Source organism: Chiloscyllium punctatum, chromosome 2 (assembly GCF_047496795.1).
Source record: "Chiloscyllium punctatum isolate Juve2018m chromosome 2, sChiPun1.3, whole genome shotgun sequence".
Lineage (NCBI taxonomy): Eukaryota > Metazoa > Chordata > Chondrichthyes > Orectolobiformes > Hemiscylliidae > Chiloscyllium > Chiloscyllium punctatum.
This window is the reverse complement of record NC_092740.1, coordinates 43,840,602-43,858,711: the sequence shown is the minus strand read 5'-3', so window position 1 is coordinate 43,858,711 and position 18,110 is coordinate 43,840,602. Positions and strand designations below refer to the sequence as shown.

The 18,110-nt window shown below is 42.7% G+C and overlaps 1 protein-coding gene across 9 annotated transcripts in view; it reads right to left on the bottom strand.

Annotated features, from left to right (window-relative positions):
* Positions 1-18,110, bottom strand: part of LOC140453335 (uncharacterized) — a 109,940-nt gene that overhangs the window by 68,219 nt on the left and 23,611 nt on the right. For 3 of the 9 annotated variants that reach the window (XR_011952367.1, XM_072547879.1, XM_072547891.1), the window contains exon 1: positions 9,107-9,236. The exons of 3 other annotated variants lie outside the window; for them this stretch is intronic. Coding sequence is in view for 4 of the 6 variants with exons in the window: in XM_072547879.1 (XP_072403980.1) it covers positions 9,107-9,194 (88 nt within the window). In the remaining 2 variants the exon portion in view is untranslated. Of the gene's footprint in view, positions 1-8,685; positions 8,819-9,106; positions 9,237-18,110 lie in introns of those variants that run through there. 3 more of the 9 variants (XM_072547939.1, XM_072547901.1, XM_072547917.1) reach the window with 2 other exon arrangements.

Here is an 18,110-nt window from a genome sequence, read left to right as displayed (position 1 = left end):
ATTATATTCCATCTGCAATTTTTGTCAACTCACTTACCTGTCCATATCCTTCTTCAGGCTTTGTCATCCTCACCACCCATTTGAGTGTTAGGAGGTCTGTTAGTTATTTAGGTGCTGGACAATACATTTAATTGTCTAACTTTTCTTGTTTAATTATTTTACTTAATTTTATTGGAACCACCTAAAGTCTCAGATTTAAAATGGAGAGTTTAAGAGACACCCAGTGAGAAAATTCAAATTTTCTGGGCAATTTCTTCAAAATGTGATACAATGAGGAGCCCACAGGGTCCCCAGGCATAACTCTTTTCTATACTAGAATAACAGCTGTCTGACTAGCGAAAAACCTGGAATGATAGATTGCATTTTGTTTTGAAGGTAAGTATATTTAAGACTGAGATAGATAGATTCTTGAGTATCAAAGGGATCAAGGGTTACAGGGAGAAAGCAGGAGAATGGAGATGAGAAACTTATCAGCCATGATTGAATGACAGAGCAGACTCGATGGGCCAAAAGGCTTAATTTGTGCTCCTAGGTCTTATGGATCTAGTAGCTGCAGGATTTCAGGACATAGCTGTAAGAGTTTTAGCTTTCGTGCATGTAATTTCATTTTCTTTAGAACCTCCAAGTAAACAAAATAAGGATGGCAAATAATGTGCCAGGACAAAGCTTACTAACTACAGAAGTGGAAAATTATCAGATTTATAGCTTAAAAAGGTCCATCTGCATTTCCAATATTTAGCCTTTCAAAAAAAAGTGAAGTTAACATACTTCCCAGAAAGCAGCATTCTCACCATTTTGTTAACTGTTTATTACTTTCGATACTACTCAAGTATAGGCATATATTTTAATTTTGTGTCCAAGTGCCCCTTGTAATCGCCCATTGTAATAAGTAAAGATTTTAACTCCTGTTGCATTCAAACTAAAAAGGATAAATCTGAAGTCTCATGAAAGGCATTGATATGATTGTAAGTATTATGTCTTATTTATTATAGTAGTTACAGATTCACAGAACGACTCCTATGAATATAGTGCAAAAACTGCATTATTTTAGATTTTTAGCATCTGCAGTAAGACAGGAGAATGCTGGAGTTACTCAGAAGATATTGCAGCATCTGTAGAGAGACAAGCAGGTCACTGGGTCTTTGAAATATTTGGGAAAAGTCATTAATCTGAAACACTAACTCCATTTCACTCTCTGCTGATATTAGCAGATCTTTAGTATTCTCTATTTTCCATCACCTCCAGATTTGCAATAAGCAAGTATTTTTAAGTAAAGAGCAGTCAATGTCTCTTGTCTACAGAATGCGAGCATTTTGTTGTGGAAATGCAGCAAAAGGCTGCATTCTTTATCTGCTTAACAAACCCAGTTAGAAGATGCATTATGTACTATCTTTAAAGTCACACTGAACTGATTAGATACTATGGAATAACCTCTTTAGCAAAGCATTAGCCTATAGAAAACCCAGAGCACAACGTCACATCAGCACATCTGGACAAATTAACATATACACACAAAAATTGGATTCTTGCTACATTGTGAAGGGTAGTGGTTATCTTACATATTCAAGGATTTGATAACAGTGTCAGAAAACAAAGACAACATGGGACTAAAAAGCTTAAACATTAAACCATTGAAAGACATCCACACAATCACTCATACCAAATACAGGAAGTTAACTCCAAACCTTACTCCAGTCAGAAGTGGTCAATCAGCTTCCTTGCATCTAGGGAATCTGGACTACCTCAGCTTTCTGCTGGTTAATGTGTCTGCACCAGCCCTCTGAACATTTTGCATTTGAACCAAACTCCTACCTTTTTCTCAAAACCCTGCACGTTAGATTGTTATTTGGACTTGACTTCTATTGCCATCGGAAATTCTGTGAATACAGTTTTGGAATTTTGCTGCCCCTTCCACTAATTACCTGCATATTGACCGGAAGAGCAGCAACATTCCCCTTTATAACTACTAGATGATGTCTCCATCTCTAATTTCCTTGCAGGTTTGTTCTTCTACATCCTTCCGATTAGTTGGTGGTTGATAGGTTACACCAACCAATGTCATTGCACCGGTCTTACTCCTTAGCTCTCCTTGAACCCGCTGAAGCATCTTCTTTCTCCAGTGCTGAAATGCTCTACTTAAATCAAGAACCATCAATCTTTCTCCTTTCCTATCTTTTCTGAACATCTTAATATTTACCACTTCCATAGCCAGGTGGTAAAGCATCATAATTCCAATGGCAACCTGTGCAATGGTAACTCTCCAACATTATTTACTGTGCTGCATGTATTCACAAACATGCAGTGTAAGCTTGATTTGGATTCCATTATTTTGTCCCTTACTCTGACTCCCTATATTAACTCACTGTGCATTATTCTATTGCTATCTGCTCTCCCAGCACTTTTTACGTATTACTCTAAAATTCTTCGATTCCCAAAACCCTGGTGATTCCTATACGCTGAATTAGTTTAAACCATCCCCAAGGGCCTAGCAAAAGGGCCTCACAACAAACTCAGGACTGGCTCTGCTCAGAGGCAGGTCATTCAGCTTGTGTTGGTGCCATCTGCCCCAGAGCCAGTCCAAGTGTCCTGGGAATCTAAAAGCCAAGCCACACATTTGTCTATCTGATCTCCCTTGAATGAGACATTATATTAATCCAGGAATTGCTATATCAGAGGTTCTGCTTGATAGTTTTCTATTCATCTCCCCAAATTCCAATTGCAAGGTCACGTCCCCTTCTTAACGACAACATTTGTACAAATGTGGACCACAACCGCTGGCTGTTCACCCTCCTCTGAAAAAGATCCTACAGCTATTTTGATACATCCTTGATAACTGCACCAGGGGTACAGAAAGGTCTGCCTGATTCCCCTAACAAAAGAATCATCTATCAGTCCTGTCCCTCTGATTTCCTCATATAACTGGACCATGCTTGGTGCTCTGGGCTTGGCTCTCATTGCATTCCACCATGGACCCATCACCCTCACCAATATCCCAACAACTGCGGGAGATGAATCTCTGGGAACTCGTGCATTAGTCGTCTGCCTGCCCCCATCCTGCAGAGTGAGCATCTCTCTGAACCTGCTATCCATGTAGTTCTGTGCTTAGTGTATGTATCTCAGTGACTCTAACTGCTGCTCAACCTCTGTAACCTGGAGCTTAAGCTTGTGTAGTCAATGACACTTTCCACACGTAGGTTTGTCTTGATCACCAGCAGTGTCCAGGAATCCCCATGTACCTCCAATTGGACACCACACTTGACCAACCATATCTTAGCCTTTACTCAGGTTACCTTATTGTCTGTATCTTTAGTTACTTCATGTCACTCCAGCCTAGCTCGTGTACTAATAACAATGGATATAATTGCAAGTAAAAATTTCTCCACCTTTACTGACAAATCAGCTCCTCTCCAGCAAATTCTTACTCCCTCTGTGCTAGATTAGAATTTTATATTTTTCAAAATAATTCAAGTTGAAACAATCCCTAGCAGCAGCTATTCAACAACCAACTAATTCATAACTTTCTGGGAATGTTACCGAGACACATTCCTTCTGTGGTTTTATCTCGTATAGAGTCTCGTGGCTGCCGGCTACTGTCTCCAGGTCCTCCTCACACTCTCACACCTTTAGGTGCTGGTGACTATTTGGATGTGAAGGATGGCATGGCACTTTATTCTGAATTTGTATTTTGAGAAGGGAGTTCATCCAATGGTCAACCCAGTACCGCTAGCACAGATGAACTGGTCATTAGTGTCACTGCAATTTAAGGAGATCTTGCCTATAAAACGACAGTTTCAATCTTTTGCAGAGCTGTGCTTTGGGACACTGAGGGGATATAAAGACATGTGCCTCAAGGTCTTTCCGTTTTCTTTAGTTACTGGACTGCCTACTGTATATAATTTTACTTGGCCACAAGTGGAATATTGCATACAGTTTAGGTTGCCACACTACAAGAAGGATGTCCAAGCTTTGGAGAGGGTACAGAAACCGTTTACCAAGATTTTGCTTCGTTTGGAGGGTATTAGCTGTGAGCAGAGTTTGGACAAATTTAAGTTTGTTTTCACTTGAACATTAATGGATGTGGCGGAGGTGGGTACTGCAGATGCTAGAGATTAGAGTCAAGATTAGAGTGGTGCTGGAAAATCACAGCAGGTCAGGCAGCATTCAAGGAGCAGGAAAATCGACGTTTCGAGCAAAATTCATGATTAAGGGCTTTTGCCCAAAATGTCGATTTTCCTGCTCCCTCAGATGCTGCCTAACCTGCTGTGCTTTTCCCCACCACACTAATCTTGACATTAATGGATGTGGGACAATCTGAGAGATGTTTACAAACTTGAGAGGCTAGAGAGAATGGATAGTCAAAGTCTTTTTCCCAGGATAGAAATGTCAATTACTAACAAAAACAGAAATTGCTGGAAAAAGTCAGCAGGTCTGGCTGCATCTTTGGAGAGAAATCAGAATTAACATTTCTGGTTGAGTGACCCTTCTTCAGAACTGAGGTAGCTAGGAAAAGGTTTTTTTTAAAAAGGAAGGAGGTAGGGTGAGGGGGGCATGGGCAAGGCACAAATGATAGGTAGATACAGAGCCCAAAGAGACATAAGAACAGTTAGACAGACAAAGAGTCTGAGGAAAGGTCACTGGACCAGAAACTGGAAACTCTGATTTCTCTCCACAGATGCTGCCAGACCTGCTGAGCTTTTCCAGCAATTTCTGTTCTTGCTTTAGACAGACAAAGGAGTGGATAACAGTCAGCCTAGGAGAATGAATAGCTGCTAAAGGGGACTATTAGTGGAGATCAATAGGTTGTTTGTAATAGCAGGCCTAGTGTGTGGGGTAGGGGAAAGCAATGGGAAGGTGCTCAAGCCCTGAAATTGTTGAACTCAACATTGAGTCGAGAAGGTTGTAGAGTTCCTAAGTGGAAAATGAAGGGCTGTTCTTCCATCTTGTGCTGAGCTTCACTGGAGTACTGCATCAAGCCTGAGACAGAGATGTTGGCCAGGGAACATAAAGGTGTGTTGAACTAGCAGGGAACAGGGAGCTCAGATGTTCTGTGATGCACCCAGTTCACGCTTTGTTTCCCCAATGTAGAGGGGATCGCATTGTGAGCAGCGAATGCAGCAGACTAGATTGAGCGAAGTGCAGGTAAAACGCTGCTTAACATGGAAGGTGTGTTTGGACCCTTGGATATTAAGGAGTGGTGAAGTAAACAACTAATGGTCCTCTGAATGTGGGTGCTGGTGGGATAGTAGGCGAGGACAAGCGGGCCCTAGCACTGAGGTTAAAAACAATAACTGCAGATGCTGGAAACCAAATTCTGGATTAATGGTGCTGGAAGAGCACAGCAGTTCAGGCAGCATCCAACGAGCAGCGAAATCTGTTGTGAGAGGGAAGAGGGGTTGAGGGCTGAAGTGCAGGAGATAGAGCCCTCAACCAGGTCTGACCTATCATCTACAGGAGTCCTCGGTTGAGGAAGGCGGCGGACATTAGGAAGTCCCCTTGTCAAAGTCGGCCTCACCAGGACAGATGCAATGAAGATGGTGGAACTGGGAGAATGGAATAGAGTCTTTACAGGAAGTAGGGTGTGAGGATGTATACTCAAGGTAACTTTATGGGTTGATGGGTGTGTACCATTCTTCAAAAAATGGTAACAGAGATATCAAGGAAGGGAAGGGAGGAATCAGATGGACCAGGTGAAGGTGAGGGCAGGGTGAAAATTGGAAGCAAAATTGAGAAACTTTTCCAATTCTGGACGTGAGAGGGAGGCAGCGCTAATGATACCACAGATGTACTGGAGAAAAAGTTGTGGGTGGGGGCTAGTATTGGATGGGAACAAGGAATGTTCCACATACCCCACAAAGAGACGGCATAACTAGGGCATGTGAGAGTATCCATGGCCACCTGTCTGACCTGAAGAAAGTGAGAGGAGTTAAAATGGAAGTTATTCAGGGCAAGCATGAGCTCTGCCAAGTGGAGCAGGGTGGAGGAGGGGGATGATTCAGGGCTTTTTCCCCAGGAAGAAGCAGAGAGCCCTGAGGCCATTTGGATATGGGATAGACGTGTAAAAGGAATTGAGACAAGATTGTGTCCAAAAGTCCTTAGTGTAAGGAGAGCTTTGGGATGTCCTGTAGGTATGAAAGAACTAAGCTTGTTCATTTGTGACAAAGAACAAAGAACAAAGAACAGTACAGCACAGGAACAGGCCCTTTGGCCGACAGGTCAGATCCTCGGATGCTGGCTGACCTGCTGTGCTTTTCCAGCACTATTCTAATCTGGACTCTGATCTCCAGCCTCTGCAGTCCTTACGGCTGCCATGTAAAGGAATTGAGGCTAGAGCCCACAAACTGGAAATTCTGAAACTGATGTCAAGTGTCAGAGGATTTGCGCCTGTGAATGGGAAGGGACTGGACATAGAGAGGAAAATAAAACACAAGTCAAGGTAGGACGAGAGGTGTTCTGTCGGGCAGGAGCAGGCACAAGCAATGGGTCTGCCCAGGCAGACCTGTGTGGTCTTTGGGAAAGAGCTAAAAGCAAGCTGTGTGGGGTGAGGTTAGTCAGCTTGGAGGCAGTGCAATTGAGGGGTGGTGGAAACCACCAGACTCAGAAATGTCATTTACTAGGGGACATAGGCTTAAGGTAAAAAGGGGGTAAGTTTAAAGGTGGTGAGAGAAGGTTTTGTGTTTTTTTAAAAAACACAGATGGTGGTAAATGCCTGGAATGTGCTTCCAGAGGTGGTGGAGCAGGTGGACACAATAGCAACATTTAAGAGGTATCTTGACAGATATGTATTAGCAGGGAAGAGGGGTTACTGACCACGTAGAGGCAAAAGGGCTTTAGTTTCGAAAGACATCATATGTTGGCACAGTCCTGTGGGCCAAAGGGCCTGTTCCTGTGCTGTACTATTCTTTGTTCTTGGTCACAAAAGAACAAGCTTGCATTTGCATAGTTCTTTCATACCTACAGGGCATCCCAAAGCTCTCCTTACACTAATTAAGGACTTTTGGACACAGAGCTACTTTTGTCACGTCAGGAATGCAGAATTCAATTTGTTCACAAGATCCTGCAAGCAGTAGCAAAATAAATGCAGAGACGTGGAGAATTCCTTAGTTCTTTTGTAAATGGTGGCAAAGCATATGTAACGGACATTCGACAAAAGGTAGAACAAGATTTACAAGGATGTTGCCAGGGTTGAAGAATTTGAGCTATAGGAAGAGGCTGAATAGGCTTGGGCTGTTTTTCCTGGAGCATCAGAGGCTGAGGGGTGACCTTATAGAGGTTTATAAAATTATGAGGGGCATGGATAGAGTAAATAGACAAAGTTTTGTCCCTGGGGTGAGGGAGTCCAGAACTAGAGGGCATAGGTTTAAGGTGAGAGGGGAAAGATATAAAAAGAGACCCAAGGGGCAACGTTTTCATGCAGCAGGTGGCACATGTATGGAATGAGCCGGTGGAGGCTGGTACAATTGCAACATTTAAAAGACATCTGGATGGGTATGTGAATAGGAAGGGTTTGGAGGGATATGGGCCGGGTGCTAACAGGTGGGACTAGATTGGGTTGGGATATTTGGTCGGCATGGATGAGTTGGACCGAAGGGTCTGTTTCCATGCTGTACATCTCTATGACTCCTCAACTTAATGTCTCCTCTGAAACCCTTCTGACAGAGAAGCACTCCCTCAATGCGTAACAACTTTTCTGTTCACCAATGGATCCATGATGAGGACACTCAATGTCATTGGGGATGGAGAAAGATTTACATCATAAATGTTACTATCTTGCTGTCAGCTATAAAAAATTCAAATCCACAAATAAAAACCCACTACATTTAAAATTTCAGCCCCCCCCGCCTACCCCCAATTTTCTCCAACCTCTCAGATGTCTCACATTTAAGTTAAAAAAAAATCACACAACACCAGGTTATAGTCCAACAGGTTTAATTGGAAGCATTAGTGTTTGGAGCGCCATTCCTTCATCAAGTGGTTGTGGAAGGAGCGGCGCTCCGAAAGCTAGTGCTTCTGGATAAACCTGGTAAAAACAATGACTGCAGATGCTGAAAACCAAATACTGGATTAGTGGTGCTGGAAGAGCACAGCAGTTCAGGCAGCTGCTCGTTGGATGCTGCCTGAACTGCTGTGCTCTTCCAGCACCACTAATCCAGCTTCTGGATAAACCTGTTGGACGATAACCTGGTGTGTGATTTTTAAACTTTGTACACCCCAGTCCAACAACGGCATCTCCAAATTGTGTCTCACATTGAGATATCATGGAAATGAACAGCTCTTTTGTAGCTTAAGTTACAATTTGAGGCCGCACTATAACTCTAATTAAGCCTTTTGCCTCCTAAACCACTAGAACAGCATCCGTTTCATCAATTACGCGCAGACATCACAGATAAAGGGATGAAGAAAAGAGCAGCCGTGGGTTATTTATTAAAAAAAAACTCCTGAGTCCAGAGACACTGAAAACAACATTGCTGCTTCTACAACCATTCAAAAAGATTAATTAGCATTGACTTGGCACTTTACTAGTCAGAACAGCTCAGTAACACAGCATAATGGCCACTGAGCAGATGATGATGTTCATCTATCAAAACATCTCTCAAAAAGTAGCAATTTACGTGATAGGAATAACCCTTTCAGTCCACTTCTGACAAGTATCCAAATTCATCATTATTTAATGATAGACTTACATACCTTTTGAATCCTTCACATGTTTAGGATAAAATGCCCTTAAAGAAAGGACAAGTGGCAAATCTAAAGGATTAGATCAGAGAATCACATCTGATATAAGGAAGCCAGCAAGAACATTAGAGACATTCAGGCTGCAAATTGCGATTCCTCTCACTTCATTTCACTTCTTTGGCTGGACATTTGTCTGAACAAGTCCAATGCTCCGATCATCCAGGCAACACACAGCTGTCAATTCAAATAGATGTCAGCATTCAAGTGCCCCTCAAGTCCCAGTCGCTATTGGTTCAAAAGATCTCTGTGCTGAGCAGGCGGAATGTTGCCAGGGGCAGGAATACAGACCAAAAGCATTCAGATAGAAAAAGCTCTGAGCACACACATATTTACAAACGCTCTGCTGAAAAAAAACAAATAATAGCCCCAATACCTGTGCACAAGTTACAGGAATGACACAAAAGGCAACAAATGCCTCTGGAATGGACTGCATAGCTAAGCACCAGACAAATGTTGCCCATTATTTGGATGCAGACAGCAAGTAGCTATCCATTAACCAGCAAAGGGAGTCGCTGCTCTACTGAATCCAGATAACTGCCTGTAAGCAAGGGTCCAGAGATAGGCATGTGATATAGGAGGAGGAGTAATTGTGTTTCTCAGCCTTGGGAAAAAGCAATGTTGTCATCAGAAATAACACGCAGTCACCTCCTCAGAGTAAATAATCTATTGAAGTAGCAAATTCTATCTTCCCCCACCAAAACAATTAGATTCATGAAGGTGGCACTGATCCCGTAAATTAAGAAAGAAAATGCAAACTTGAAATAAAACAAAATCTCGTAATATAACACTAGGTTCAAGAGACAACAAGACAGAAATAAACATTTGCAACATTTGAAGAACTTCAGTATATTCATAGAACATTTTATTGTTCTGTACCAAGGGGCACTTTGGAGCAAGATAACAGCTCTGCTCAAGTGTTAGATCAAAGAATGTCACATGAAAATGTTTGCTTGTTGCAGTCACCCATGGCCCCTGAATTGCAGAATTATCATAGCACAGGAGATGGCCATTTGGTCCATCATGTTTACATCAGCTATTAATGTAATTAATTTTTCAATACTTGAAAGAAAACTGTCTCCACTACCCTCCATATCTTAATTTATCTTTTTAGCTTTATTTCTTACCTTACACAATGTATATTTGTAATGTAGTGTAACTTTTTTCTTTATTTTCTATTTTTTGTACCTAATACTTGTACCCAGGTATAGTTTGTAACTAAGATGGCGCTACGTGTTGTTGACATTATACACTTTTCACTGTACTCCTGTTCTTTTGTAACTGGAGTACTTGTGACAAAAAAAACCTAATTCCAATTCGAACCACTCACAAGGTTAAAAAGTTTGTACCTTATGTCACTTTTGTTTCTTTTGCCAATTACTCTATAAACTGCATTCTCTTTTTCAATCTTCTCATAAGAAAGGACATTATCTCCCTATCTACTCTGTGCAGACCCCTCATGATCTTGAATACTTCCCTCATAGGAATAGAAGGAGTCCAAGCGAGCTTGATCCACCATTTAGTACAATCATGGCTGATCGAGTATTTCTAAGCCTTTCACCTACACTAGCCTCATAAACTTTTACATCATTGGTAATCAGAAACTCTACTTTAAAGCCTCCACAGCCCTCTGGAGCAGAGAATTGCAAAAAATCGTGATCCTTGGAGGGAAATGAATTCTCCTCACCTTGGTCCTAAAAATGGAATCTTCCTTATTTTTAAATTATGATCCATGGTTCTACCGTTCCCAAATCAGAGGAAAGATCTTATCTGCATCTAACCTATCAATTTAAATATTTTGCAAGTTTCAAATGAGATTACCTCATTCTTCAAAACTAGGAGAATAGAGGCCTAGTTTAACCAATCTCTCTTCATAGGACAGTCCTGCCATCAAAGCAAGATTTCACTGTATCCGTATTTAAGTATTCCTATTTGTAGGAATTCCATTAATCTTCCTAATAGCTTTCTGCAGTTGCAGGTTAGCCTTCAGTGACTTATTGACAAGAACATCTGCACTTTCTAACCTCTCATCATTTAAGATATACTCTGGAAGGAGAAAAGGATGTGTGAAGTGGATAACCTCACATTTTCCTACATTATATTCCATCTTGCCCATTCACTAAACCTGTTCAAATCCTCATGACACCACTTGACATTTTCCTCCAAACATACAAAACTAAGTGGGAGTGTATCATCCACAAATGCAGAATACTTTGTATGGTCCACACATCCAAATCATTAATACATCTTGTGAACAGTTTGGGTCCAGGCTTCCATTCTTCGATACTTCATCAGTCACAACCTGCCAATATAAGAATGACCCATTTATTCATACTCTGCTCTCTGTCTGTCAGCCAAATCATTAATCCATGACAGTACATTACCATCAAGTCCAGTTGCTTTAATTATTTGAACCAACCTCCTGTGGGGGTCTTATCGAAAACCTTCTGAGAATCCAATTGTACCAAGACTTTTGACTCTCCTTTATTAGTTTTGCTAGTAATAGCCTCAACATCTCCAACAAGTTCATCAAACACCATTTCCCACTCATAAACCCAAGATGACTGTGCCCAATCAGATAGTTATTATTCAAATATCCATTTATCAAAATTCTTTATTATAGATTATAGAATTTTCCATACTTCTGATGTGGGCCTACAGGTTTGTAGTTTCTTGTTTTATGTTTTGCTTCGTTCTTGAACTGAACAGCCACGGCCGACACAAGAAGATTTGGATGGTCACATTAATAATTTGCTTGCCGAAATTAACCAAAGAAAACACATTCAGTTCCACAAATCACCCCAGTCTCACTGTATTCAATCCTCTTCATGATAACACATAAGTAAGGCAAGAATAACAGTAGAACATAAGAAAACCAATAACATACTTGATCCAGGTGCAACCCTTTATTCCAGGTTTATGCCCTCTGGTCCTAAACTCTCACACAAGGTGCAACAACGTTTCCATATCTAGCCTGTCAAGTCCTTAGAATCTTGTATGTTTTAATAAGGTCACCTCGTATTTGAAGGACTAATGAAATATGGTTGAATGGATAAAGAAATTAAAGAACCGTAGCAATACATAAATAAAGGAGATGTAAAGTTTTAAAAAATGATAAATAATAGGACACTTTTAAAGAAACAATTCAATTTTTAAGAAAAAGTTCTATTGAGAAACAAAAACACAGAAAGAGCAATCCATCCATGGCTTACTCAGGAAGTTAAGGGAGGCTGTCAATTCAAAGAGAGGGCTTACAATGTTGCCAAGCACAGTAGCTACTCTCAAGTGGAAATGTTTTAGGAACCAGCAAAGGGGGAAAAGATTAATCTAAGGACAAAAAATTAGAATTAGAGCAACCCAATCAGGAAAATACAAAAGAAGGATTTAAAAAGGAGAGAAGCTGACATAAATGTTACTTCTTTAGAAGTAAGAACAGGGGAAAAAAATGTGGAATAAAGAAACAGTTGAGAGGGTGAACAAATCTTTTGGGCAGAATCATTCTTTATGCAATCCAAAATCAGCGTGGATGCAGAGTCATCTTCATGTGGGACAATGGATTGGGTTTTTCTTGTTCTCACTCTACAGTACTCAGCTCGTGACATATATTAGGTGTGTCTTTGCGCAAACAGAATGGCAAATCGTAGGAAGCAGGCCAGTGGGATTGAAGGTCTGGGTAGCTTATTTAAAATCAGCCAATAGGTATTCAGTCACTGCAAGCCAGGAGGACCACACATCCCGCACTGGTCACCCCAACTGTTTGGGGATGTGTCAGACCAGGCAGAAGGTAGTTCCACTGTTCAGCAATACTTTGCTGCAGGTTCTCCTCCAGGCTGTTCGGTTAAGTTAAGCAGTTACACTTCAACAAGGTTGGTAGCAAGAGTCTTCCTATCAGATCAAGGCAGCCTGGGCATGGGTTGCAGCAAGTAAAAGCACATAGAGAGACTACATAGGAGACCCTAGCTGCAATGCAGGAAAAGAACAATGAATTTGCTGTGCATCACAGGCTAAGCAGCACTGCCTATCCCATGGAAACTGACAATTCATAGGGCCACTCAGTTTAACTGTGCCAATACAGAGGGATGCCAGATTGGATAGCCTTGTTACAGCCTTCTGTGCCACTTTGCTGCACTCCCCCTCACATGCCCCCCCACCCTCTAGAGATCAACACTCTTTCCACCCTTGTCATCTTCCCTCCACGTGACGTACCTATACCAGAACCAAAATCATAAATATTACCATAAAACATATCACTAGAAGGACAAAGCAGGAAGTACTTATGGTCCAGGATAGAAAGTTACATCACCATTGCACATCTCTTGAAGGCAGTTAAATATCTGCACACATGCATTTCTTGACTGAGGAGAACTTCATAGGAAATGGCACTCAATCCCAGTGAGTTGGCCTTCAATTGAGACATGAAATGCACACAAATAGACTTCCTAAATCTTGCCATCAGAAAGATCAAACCATCTCTGAAGCAGGAGAACTTACTGCAGAAGTTTATCAAGATTCTAAATTTTCGCTTCTTGCCCCATTAAGTTCTTCCATGAACATTTTCTTTGGGCCTGGAAGATTCAGATTTTAGTGTTTGTTTTTACTCCAGAGACAATTACAGCTAGGAATAGAAGGCATGCATGGAGCTTAAAAAAAACCACAAAGAAACTAAAAGGAAATAACATTAGTAGAGGGAAGAGAAGTACTGGAAAAAACCAAAAGGACTAATAACAGTCTGATGGCCCGTCAACAGTCTAGCATTCTAGAAACAGGTAGCTGCAGAGGTAACAGATGCACTATGATTTTACACAATTTCTTCAATTCTGTAATGTTCCAGCAGATTGGAATCTAGCAAATGTAACATTGTTTTAGAAAGGAGAGCAGAGAAAACATGAACCCAAAGGACAGGTAGCTTGATATCAGTGTTGGCAAAGTGCTGGAAACTATGATTAAGATAGCCTTAATCACACAATTGGAAAACTGCAGTACAATCAGACAAAGTCAACATGATCTAACAAAAGGAGTCATTTCTAACAGATTTATTGGAGCTCTTTTCACGATTTATCAAGTTGGGTAAAGAAAGGGGATGCAGTAATTTAGTACATTTAGATTTTCAAAAGGCATTTAAAGAAATACTTCACACAAAAGATTAATAGCCAAGGTTAAGAGTTGGAGTGTGGATAATGTATTCACACTGAAGGAGGATTCTTTATAAATAGGAAACAAAAAATAGACATAAATGGGGCATTGTTGAGAAGTGTGGTGCTGGAAAACACAGCAGGCCAGGCAGCATCCGAGGAGCAGGAAAATCGCGTTTCGGGCATGAGCCCTTCTTCAGGAAGGCTTATGCCGGAAACGTCGATTCTCCTGCTTCTCGGATGCTGCCTGGCCTGCTGTGTTTTTCCAGCACCACACTGCTCATCTCTGGTCTCCAGCATCTGCAGTCCTCACTTTCTCCCATAAATGGGGCATCTTCAAGTTGACAGCAAATGATTAGTGGAGTGCTGCAAGGATCAATGCTTGGGTCTTGGCTATTTACAATTTATATTCATGTACTAGAAAATGACAGTAACTAATGCGCACTTGCTAACAATCCACTGTTAAGGTGTGAAGAAGGTACAGCAAAGCAGCAAAGTGATGCAGTCAGAATTGGTAAAAAAAAATTGCAGATGGAGTATAAAATGGGAAAGTATCAGATTACTCCCTGTGCTTTTAAAGACACAAAACGTGTAAATATTGATGCTCAGTGATAGGAATGTGCTCAAACAGGAATGCAGAAAGTTAGTATAGAAGTACAATAAGGGGATTGGAGTACAGGAGAAAGTGAGGACTGCGATGCTGGAGATCAGAGCTGAAAATGTGTTGCTGGAAAAGCACAGCAGGTCAGGCAGCATCCAAGGAACAGGAGAATCGACGTTTTGGGCATCAGCCCTTCTTCAGGAATGGGAGTACAGGAACAATATAATTGTAGTGTTATGGTAAACCCATATCTGGAATACTGCATAGTTTTGGTCTCCAGTTTTAGGAGAGATACACTTATATTAGAGGCAGTGTCAGTGAACATTCTGCAGATTGGTCCCTGAAATAAGAGGCTGTCCTATAAGGAGTAGATTAGCTTTATAATCTCTGAAGTTGAGAAGAATGAGCAGCAACCTCAATGAAACCTGCAATATCCTGAAGTGGCTTTAAGTCATACAGCATGGAAACAGGACCTTCAGTGTAACTTTCTGGATTAGTGGTGCTGGAAGAGCACAGCAGTTCAGGCAGCATCCAAGTAGCTTCGAAATCGATGTTTCGGGCAAAAGCCCTTCATCAGGAATAAAGGCAGTGAGCCTGAAGCGTGGAGAGATAAGCTAGAGGAGGGTGGTGGTGGGGAGAAAGTAGCATAGAGTACAATGGGTGAGTGGGGGAGGGGATGAAGGTGATAGGTCAGGGAGGAGAGGATGGAGTGGATAGGTGGAAAAAGAGATAGGCAGGTAGGACAAGTCCGGACAAGTCATGGGGACAGTGCTGAACTGGAAGTTTAGAACTAGGGCAAGGTGGGGGAAGGGGAAATGAGGAAACTGTTGAAGTCCACATTGATGCCCTGGGGTTGAAGTGTTCCGAGGCGGAGATGAGGCGTGTTTCCTCCAGGCGTCTGGTGGTGAGGGAGCGGTGGTGAAGGAGGCCCAGGACCTCCATGTCCTCGGCAGAGTGGGAGGGGGAGTTGAAATGTTGGGCCACGGGGCGCTGTGGTTGATTGGTGCGGGTGTCCCGGAGATTTTCCCTAAAGCGTTCTGCTAGGAGGTGCCCAGTCTCCCCAATGTAGAGGAGACCGCATCGGGAGCAACGGATACAATAAATGATATTAGTGGATATGCAAGTAAAACTTTGATGGATGTGGAAGGCTCCTTTAGGGCCTTGGATGGAGGTGAGGGAAGAGGTGGGGGGGCAGGTTTTACAGTTCCTGCGGTGGCAGGGGAAAGTGCCAGGATTGGAGGGTGGGTTGTTTGGGGGCGTGGACCTGACCAGGTAGTCGCGGAGGGAACGGTCTTTGCGGAAGGCGGAAAGGGGTGGGGAGGGAAATATATCCCTGGTGGTGGGGTCTTTTTGGAGGTGGCGGAAATGTCGGCGGATGATTTGGTTTATGTGCAGGTTGGTAGGGTGGAAGGTGAGCACCAGGGGCGTTCTGTCCTTGTTACGGTTGGAAGGGTGGGGTCTGAGGGCGGAGGTGCGGGATGTAGAAGAGATGCGTTGGAGGGCATCTTTAACCATGTGGGAAAGGAAATTGCGGTGTCTAAAGAAGGAGGCCATCTGGTGTGTTCTGTGGTGGAACTGGTCCTCCTGGGAGCAGATACGGCGGAGGCGGAGGAATTGGGAATACGGGATGGCATTTTTGCAAGAGGTAGGGTGGGAAGAGGTGTAATCCAGGTAGCTGTGGGAGTCGGTGGGTTTGTAAAAAATGTCAGTGTCAAGTCAGTCGTCATTAATGGAGATGGAGAGGTCCAGGAAGGGGAGGGAGGTGTCAGAGATGGTCCAGGTAAATTTAAGGTCAGGGTGGAACGTGTTGGTGAAGTTGATGAATTGCTCAACCTCCTCGCGGGAGCACAAGGTGGCGCCAATGCAGTCATCAATGTAGCGGAGGAAGAGGTGGGGAGTGGTGCTGGTGTAATTACGGAAGATCAACTGCTATACGTGGCCAACAAAGAGACAGGCATAGCTGGAACCCATATGTGTGCCCATGGCTACCCCTTTGGTCTGGAGGAAGTGGGAGGATTCGAAGGAGAAATTGTTAAGGGTGAGGACCAGTTCGGCCAAACGAATGAGAGTGTCGGTGGAAGGGTACTGCTGGGGACGTCTGGAGAGGAAAAAACGGAGGGCTTGGAGGCCCTGGTCATGGTGGATGGAGGTGTAGAGGGATTGGATATCCATGGTGAAGATGAGGCGTTGGGGGCGAGGGAAACGGAAGTCTTGGAGGAGGTGGAGGGTGTGGGTGGTATCTCGAACATCTGTGGGGAGTTCCTGGACTAGGGGGGATAGGACAGGGTCGAGGTAGGTAGAGAGGAGTTCAGTGGGGCAGGAGCATGCTGACCTATCACCTTCATCCCCTCCCCCACTCACCCATGCTACTTTCTCCCCACCCCCACCCTCCTCTAGCTTATCTCTCCACGCTTCAGACTCACTGCCTTTATTCCTGATGAAGGGATTTTGCCCGAAATGTCAATTTCGAAGCTACTTGGATGCTGCCTGAACTGCTGTGCTCTTCCAGCACCACTAATCTAGAATCTGGTTTCCAGCATCTGCAGTCATTGTTTTTACTTCAGTGCAACTTGTCCATGCACTTTGACTTGTGGACCGGGCCTATCTTTTTCCTTTTCCATAATTATTTTTAAATTAATAGAATTATCGTAATTGGCCCTAAACTGCTCCTCTACAAACACTTCAGCCACTTGTCCTTATTTCCCAAAAGGAGGTCAAATTGTGCCCTTTCTCTAGAAGGGGCCATCTAAATATTAAGGAAGTTTACTTGAACACATTTGACAAATTCGTCTCCATCCAATTCCTAATACTATGGCAGTCCCAGTCTACATTTGGACAGTTAACATCCCCCTCCATTATAATCCTATCATTCTTACAAATACCTGCGATCTCCCTAAATCCTCAATTTCCTGCTGACTTTTGTAGGGGGCCAACAGTGCAATCCCATCAAATGACACTCCCTTCTTATTACTCAGTTCTACCCATATAGCTTCGCTGGACAATCCCTCAGCAATATCCTCTCTAAGTACTGCCATCATGCTTTCCCTAATCAAAAACACCTCTTCCTTCCTCTCTTGCCATCCCTATCTTTCCTACAGCATCAGTACACTGGGACATTGAACTGCCAGCCCTATCCCTCCCTCAGCCATGTTTTCAGTAATAGCTAGTGTTACCTCAGTCCCATGTTCACATCCATGCCCAGTGTTCATCTGCCTTACCCGTCAGGTTTTTGTTTTGAAATAAATGCAGCTTAATTCATCAATCTTCCCTCGCTCCCTGCCATGCTCTCACCTGCACTGAGTATTCAACTTGCTTTCTTTAACTTCTGTACCAACCTCAATTTTCTCTTTCATCTCACGACTGCTTGATAGAGACACAAATTGTTTCAGCCAATTGGAAAATGGTGTCAGGACGAGGACATAACTTTTTAAGACTGAAATGAGAAGGAAGTTCTTCACTCAGAATTGTGAATCTTTGGGACTCTACCACTCCTGTTCTTATCTTCTTGTATTCAAGACACAGCTGGAATACACTGCCATGACAAGGGTAGAAGCATACACAATAGCAATACCTAGAGACATTTGCACAGACACAGCAACAAAGGGATTTGGGCAACATGCAGGCAGATGGGGTGAGTTTATAATGGC